The sequence below is a fragment of the Clytia hemisphaerica genome, unplaced genomic scaffold (assembly GCF_902728285.1).
Source record: "Clytia hemisphaerica strain Z4C2 unplaced genomic scaffold, Clytia hemisphaerica genome assembly, whole genome shotgun sequence".
NCBI lineage: Eukaryota > Metazoa > Cnidaria > Hydrozoa > Leptothecata > Clytiidae > Clytia > Clytia hemisphaerica.
The window spans coordinates 45,494-53,343 of record NW_027103276.1 but is presented as its reverse complement, the minus strand read 5'-3'; the positions used below and the strand labels follow the sequence as shown (position 1 = coordinate 53,343).

Here is a 7,850-nt window from a genome sequence, read left to right as displayed (position 1 = left end):
AAACTAAGGCCGACTAAGTTTTGGCCGATAAGGTATCTGGTCAGTTTTCATAGGTCCCGTCCGCATATACCCCTCATCCACCAGCCCCGGGGTCGCAATATAGCCTTAACTAATGTTTTAGAGTTAGAGAAAAAGTAATGGATTTCAATGGATTTCATAAAGCCAAATGTAATTCCCTGCTGTGAAAATTTTCTGTATTGGCTGTGAACTGGCGGATTTAAGACAATGGAGCAAGTACGTCGGTAACATGCGAAGGAGTGCAAAGCTCGTTAAAGACAATAAAATTACAATGACAAATCTCTTCCTCTGATAAGTTCAACGTGGTCTAAAACCACCTATGCTGTGAATTTGTGTATAACCTTACCCGCGCTTACTGTCTCTGTAACGGACGAAAATATCGTATAATCTTAGCATTGACAAATTTTTCTAAGGTATATGACCCCCTGTGTTTCTATTCCCATAGGGATTTCGATAGAAACCTTCACTGTGGGATAAAATTTGACCGGGACTATGAGAGACAGGGTGTGTATGTTTATATGAATTTGCGTGTTACCTTCTTTCCAACAAAGAATGTTTTGTCACCAAGATACTTGCTCAATCTTCCAAGAAATATTTTGTTTCGTTTGATATACTCTTGTCGTTTGTTCTATAAATAAGAAATTTGTGGTAAAGAAATTTTCAAAATGGTACTCGAGGTTTTGTGCCAAGAAATACAAATTAAATTCTCAAAAAGTTGCATAAATTGAGCACACCTATCAATCAGTTTTTCTAATATTTACAACAACGTCCATAGAACGTTAAATGAACGTTGAAACAACGTTGTGTGTCAACTGGGTAATTTTAAACTCATTTTTTCCCTGATAAACTCGAGCCTAGTCTTCTAGCGCTTTCAGCTTGATAGTAGACGTACAGTGGAGCATCGCGCAGAATTGACGTTACAGTTTTTGACATCAAACAAATCCGGGGGTTTTTGACGTAGATTTTTGACGTCAAAAAATTAGAAGTTGAAAATTTCTTAATTTTTTTCTTTCCCTTGTTTATTACACTACTTCCTGTGTATAATGTTTTCAGACATAAATTTGATATTTTTGAATCACTGAATCTGTCCTCTTTTAAGAAATACCAAACTTGCTTAGATTTGTAAGTTTGTAAAAACGTTTGAAGCGATAATGTAGAGGTTACTTTTTTGAAAATTTTTTGAAAATTTGACAAACTTAAAAGAGAGCAGGGACGATACAAGTTGAGTCAATTTCCCACCCCTCTAGAGAGAAAGTTTAGCCCTTTCTCTTTTCAACGGTGTATAAATATATGTATCGATTAAGACAATTTCCATCGACTTTTTTGTCCTAAAGATAGGCACTGTCACTCTGACGAAAAAAAATAAAGGCTGATGAATTTTGACGTTAATGACAAAAATGATGACAGAGATTTAAGTATATTTTGACAATTTTCCCACCCATCGCAAGTGAAAGAGGATAAAAAATGCTAAAAAATGGTATATAAAAAAGTACAAGTTGTAATCCAATTTCCATCGATTTTTTTGCCTTGAAGTTATATCTTTTTTCAAATGCTGTAACGTCAATTTTAACTTCACGTTTCAATACATAGATGCGCAATTTCGAAAAAGAAATCCCTTTATTTTACAAATCACCGACACATATCTACTCATTCTCTTTAGCATTTTTTACCTCCAAAATAAATAAAACTTACTGGTTATCCTTGGGAGTTTTTTATGTCCAAACATGAATCACCATTAATAAAAACAAAGTTTAGATAAATAAAGGCTCCCATCGAAAACTGAATTTCGAAGGGAGGAAAGTCTGTAGTGAAAACTGAAGCAAACAAAGCATTCGATTTCCATACATACATACCTCTTACAACCATATCTCAATGTAATAAATTTTATAACTTTCTGTTTTCAAAGTCTTTTCAAAATATGAATAAGATCACAATATTTTAGGTTTAATTTTTAGAAAATGTTTTCTTCTCAAAACCAAACTCACGAATGAATTCAATGTTTTGATTGCAACATTTTCGAATCTTTCGAATGCGTGACGCAATTTGATTGGCCGAAAATAGAACTCGCGCGAAAAACAATGCAACGACTTCATTTTTTATATGACAAAAATTGCAACATCAATTCTGCGCGATGGTTCCTTTCAGTTCGAATCTCTATAACTCGAACAAATTTCTTGGTCCCTACAGCTAACATTGCCTTGCTAACCTTACTCCATATAACTCGAAATTTCCTTAACTCGAACAAATTTGTGTTCCCCTTGTGGTTCGAGTTATGGAGACTCATATACAAAACACAAGATAGAAATATTTCCCAAGTAACAGCAGTTGAAGCAAAATAGTGTGCCATCTTTGCTGAAAGTAGACCAATCACAGTTGTTGATTACAGTTCGGTACCGGCAATTTAAATATTCATTAGCAACAATAAAATACTTTTCAAAGATATGTAAAATTGTAAGAAGGGTGTTACCTCGTAAAGGTCAGGTGGGGTGAAATATAACATCATCACAAAATCGTTTCTGAAATCCATCAGCTACAAAGTAGAGAAGAAAAGTATACACAGTCGAAATGGAATATGGGTAACCAGGACTGATTGCGCCTCCATATCAACTTCCTGTTGACTAGACGCAAAATCCTTCAAGATTTTCAAAACATTGGACCAATAGTAAGTCGTCATTAGCACGCAGTGGTCCTGATTACCCATTACACTTTGCGACTGTGAAATGGTTTATGATTGTGACTAGATTTCAAATCTCTCAATTCGCTTCTGTCTTCTTTGGGAGCAGTTATAAATTATCATACCTTTTAGAGGGAGGTTGGATGATTTTAAAAGGGGGTGAGGGACGGTGTGATATTTTGTTTGACATCTGTAAGGATTGAGATTTTTTTTGGGAGTTTCCTCCACTTTATGACCACTCCCTTATCCCAGCTAGCAAGCAGAGAAGAAAAAAATTGATTACAGTGTGACAAAATCTCAAATTTGTCCTCTTAGCCCAACGTTTACAACCTTTCTTGTTTTAAGATATAAGATAGCCTAGAAAGCAAGGGTAATCTTTTAAATGAATTCATGGCTAAAAGCTGAAATATTTCATCAAAAGCAATTTTTTTTTAAATATGGTTGAATCCTTTCTCAATGATTTTGCTTTACGAGAGTAAAACTAGGGTAATCTAAGGTCCTGAATAAATGCTTATAAGTTTTCAAAATGATTACGGACTCACCTGTATTAAGACTCCCGGGGAGGGCCGTTTATTTAAAATTTGAAAATATATGTTCAGCTATCACAAACTCAATTACTCTAAATAGCCTGGTTATAGGCTATAATTACCTTATTTGGGGGGGGGGGTTCGGACCCCTTTTTTATTCGGACCCCCTACTATTCCGGACCTTTGAGTAAAAACCGTAAAGCAAGGTGCTACCTAAAAACTAAGTACATTGTATAATAAACAATTCGAGGTTGCAACGAAGTATCAAATAATTGAAAGGCAGCACAAAGGGGCCTATAAAATCGAATGGACATCAACCAAACATCGTACCTGGTTTTCTAAGATATCAATTTGTAATCTTTCTTCATCTGTTTCGCCAACTGTGAAATAAAACAACAAAACAGGAGCGAATCAGGATACAATAATTGGAAAATAGCGTAGTTGTATAACAAAGTTTATGCGTTTATACGCTTTGATTTTTTTTATGTGAGACCCACATAAGAGGTGCAACACTAAAAGACTTATATGAACCGTCCGGTATTGAAACGCCTCATGGCGTTTAGATCGCTATGATGAAAAAACCAAATGGCACTCACCCATCCCATTTTTCCTTGCAATATAACGATGAATCTAAAAAGGTTGAAGTAAATTGGCTTTTACTTCAAATTTAAAGTTTTCTGACATCGTCATTTATGACGTCCCAAGCTAATCTTCCTTTCTCAATTTCTCAAAAAGGCAACAAATCAATATTATTAGCAGTGATTTTTTAACTCTACATCCAAATAAACTTATTTCACTATATATCTCTAACTCCCAGTTTTTCGCGCAAGGTATCTTAAGACATACATCGTATCTGAATATACTATATCTGGTGTATTGCTAATAAATCTATGATATGTGATAGTTTATAGCCCAAAACAATTCAAATGTCATTCATTCCAGGGATTAGAAATATAATCTTTTAACACTATTCAACCTAGGCTTTTAGGGGCGGTTCAAAACTAGGGGGGCTTTTCCTGCACCACCCCTTAACTTTTGATCTAGTGCGTCTTTTTGGATGAAATTTGGCACACAAGATCCTTGTCACATAAGGTAACTTTTTTTGATGACGTCACCCATCATGCCCAAAGTGAGCAAAAACCGAAAATTTCCTTTGTTCTTATAAATATCTATTGTATTCTAACAAAAGATAGAAAAAAATTGCCAGAATTTAAAATGCTTACTTTATCCTAAATGTTCAATAAATTACGGATTAAACGATATTTTTGACATAAAAATAAATTTGTATTGGAAAAGTGTCAATCTTTGTGACACCTTACTGTAAGAAATGTCATCACGCTCAAGGTGTGAAAATTTTATGTGTCAATTTTTTTTTTTTTTGAAGCTAAATAAAAATTAGGAATTTACAGAAAATTTAATGGCAAAAGCTCTATCATTTCAGGAGCTATAACCAATAGTTTGACCTCCGAACATAAACAGCCCCCCCCCCTAGTTCGAATAGGGTTATATAAGATAGAAAACAAGAATCTTACAGCATTTGATTGTGTTATTTTGACATCACCGTCAATCAAATATGGAAGCTATAAATGAAAAGGGGAAATAATTCTGAGAAAAATATCGTGTGCTGGATGTAAAGGGTACCGTAGAAAGCACAGGTCGAAATCATATATCGATCTGTGCCGACCAATCCAGATTCTTTTCAGCGCGCAACCAACGCAGAGAAAAGTAACCACGACGACAATCCAAGATCTTGGATTAACTTCAAAGTTGATTTTTTATTCCCGTCGTTGAAAACACAACTCAGAAATGTCATCAACGCTTTTTGAAAAGAGTCAGTGATAGAAAATCATAACATAAAGATTTGTGTATCATTTCGATTCCATTGAAGTGACATTTCCATTGAAGTAACAGGTTTTACACGATTTCGCGGTAGATAAGTATACAGGCTAGTGTTTTTCCGTTAACAAAAACATGTAAACATTCTGGATTGTGGGGACTGCGACACAGGTAAACCACTCTCTTCAATACTAGCCGTATTAAAAGGTATTGGCACTAGCGGGTTTAGAGCAAGTACATCGGAAACTAGTTTGATTCGCAAACCTCTATAGATATATCTCCTATAAGAAACTTTTTTCGCTAGAGGATGAGTAGAAGCCTAATCGGAAACATGCAAAGGAGTACAACGTTAAAAGACAATAAAATTACAATCTCTTACAAATCTCTTCCTCTGATAATTTTGACGTGGTCTAAAACCGCCTATGATTGGCAATGCTTAAACTCAAGAATAAATCAATGCACCTTTTCGACCGCATTTTTTTGTCCGTTTTATCCCACTAAAACCGTCCCAGTCCTTTTTTCGCACCTATAGACAATAGAAAAATGTGTCAAAAAAGGATTTGACTACACGTTTTTTTTTTATAAGAACAAATTATATAAGAACATAAGGCTTCGAGGGCCAAAATGTTAAGAACAAGTTAAGAACATTTTAAGGCTTCGGAGACTTAAAAACATGCATTTTCTTAAGAAATTACATCAAAATGCTCAAAAAATGCTGAAAATAAGAACATTTTTAGGCTTCAAATCCAAAAAACTAAGAACATCCGAAGGCTTCGAAAATTTTTGACGTTCTTATAAAAAAAAAAACGTGTACGCGACTACGGTCGACAAGGTGTATATACAAAATGCTATTGTAGAGGGTGTATATCTTCTCCTCGTAGAGTGCTCAATAAGTAAATAGAGCGTTATTATAATAAAGAGTTGACACAATATCTTTGTTTCAAACTCAGAGTTTCATGGTGCACAGGCACCAAATAATTTCTGATCTCTTATTCAGTAAGTTCTTGCCAAGATAGTTCGCGATCTCGAATTTCTCGGCAAGACACAAATTGCTAAATACTTTACATTTGGAAAATCGAAGCCTAAAGTTTCTTTGACATTATACCAACATGAACGATCGAACGTTGGAGCCTCTCCACATTCATAATGTTTGTCTTCAAAGTCGGTTTTCGTGTAACCAAGCAACAGTCTGATGCTTTGAGCAAGCTGAAAGAAAACCAAGGGATAATCAATTTGGAATATTTGGCATGTGGAATCCTTCTAATGTCCTGAGAAAAACCTCAAAATATTTTTGCCTAAATATTTCCCAAAGTCGAGATAATAAAGTTAAAAATTTTGAATTTTAATAAGAAAATCTCAACGTAAGAACCTATTTTCAAATTGTGATATCTCAACTTTAGAAAATAGTTAGACAAGCAACAGTCTGATGCTCTAAGCAAGCTGAAGAAAAACCAAAAAATAATTAAGGACCCGAATAAACCTCCCCACCCGGTAATTAATTTTAGTTTATTTATCTTTGAAAATATTTTCTTTTCGGCTATCAAAAGCTAAATTGCTCTAAAATAGCCTTATTATGGGGAATTTTTAGAAGTACAATCCCGAACCGACAATTAGGATCCCGTTTATTATTAGAAGCGACGGGCAAGTGTTCAAAGGTGTCAGCGTTTCAAACCAGGAATTCACGGTTCGAATCCCCGCTCCTTCCAATGTTTCGTTCAGTTCATAGATAGTCGAGCCGGCCGGTCGAGCAACTTTTATATAATTTTGATGGTTATTTCATCCTATATAAGAATCAAATCGTCACGGGGACGAGGTTACTAATATAGCTTTATATATGTAAAAAATGCTTTAAGTTTTCTTCTCGATCTCGATGTTGAGTTTTCTGAGAGATAACTTAAGAAGAAAACTTAAACGCATTTTTAAGACGAAAACGGGATTGAATGAAAAAAAAACAAAAAAAAAACTACTAACCCCGCGAATTTTCCAATACGCAAAAACTATAGGTGCCATGTTGAATTTTCTGTTTTCTAATTAATACTATGAATTGAAAAATTTACAATCAAGGTCATAATAATTTAAGAAAAAAGGGAAATTCCCCATGAAGATTTGAAACCACAATCGATTTGTAAGTGCTCTAAAGTAGGTTCGAAGGGTTAAGTTTCAACTCTGAGTTTTAACTCTAGACTTAGGTCTAAAAGTTTAAAAATAGTCCAATAAGGCTCAAAATATAGCCTTGAAGTCTGCCAACCCATCCCAAATTGAAATATTCCATTAAATTAATGAGATAGCCCAAAATCGACTTTCTCGCCGGAAACTTTAAATCTTGAAAAACGTTACAATAACCGGAATTCTTAATATCTTTATAAGCTGTGTCATCGGGAAAATGTTCACCTTTGGAGCGAATTTTCGACGAACTTTTCCAGTAATGAAGCGAATTCATCGCACACGATGATATACCAACCAGTACAACATATATACGATCAACATTTTTACCATTTATCGGGGGGGTTTTCACTTTTACGGTATGACGGTATTGGGCCTTTTTTCCCCCGGTAAATCGGTATTTCGAGAAAAAAACGACGGGATTACGGTATTTAATTTTCTACCGGTATCGGTAAATTGCCTGTTTTTTTGTCGGTATTTCGATATTTTTATCAATAAAAAACGGTATTTCGGTATAAAACTATTTACCTTTTAGTTTCTTCATGAGTTTCATGCAGAAAAATTTTAAAAAAAGATAAGTCTACTCCGCTATTTTAACAAGTAAAATTTTCTTGCTCGCTTCGCTCGCACAA

At 34.6% G+C, this 7,850-nt stretch overlaps 1 protein-coding gene across 1 annotated transcript; it reads right to left on the bottom strand.

Moving 5' to 3' along the window:
* Positions 1-553: 553 nt before the first annotated feature.
* LOC136802383 (glutathione S-transferase-like) lies at positions 554-7,109 on the bottom strand (the record flags this gene model as incomplete). The annotated part of the gene is made up of 7 exons (XM_067059122.1): positions 7,027-7,109; positions 6,121-6,261; positions 4,752-4,799; positions 3,816-3,849; positions 3,550-3,599; positions 2,486-2,548; positions 554-646 (listed from the first exon to the last, which is right to left on the bottom strand). Coding segments are annotated over exons 1-7 (468 nt in total), but the record flags the coding sequence as incomplete, so codon positions are not given.
* Positions 7,110-7,850: the final 741 nt, after the last annotated feature.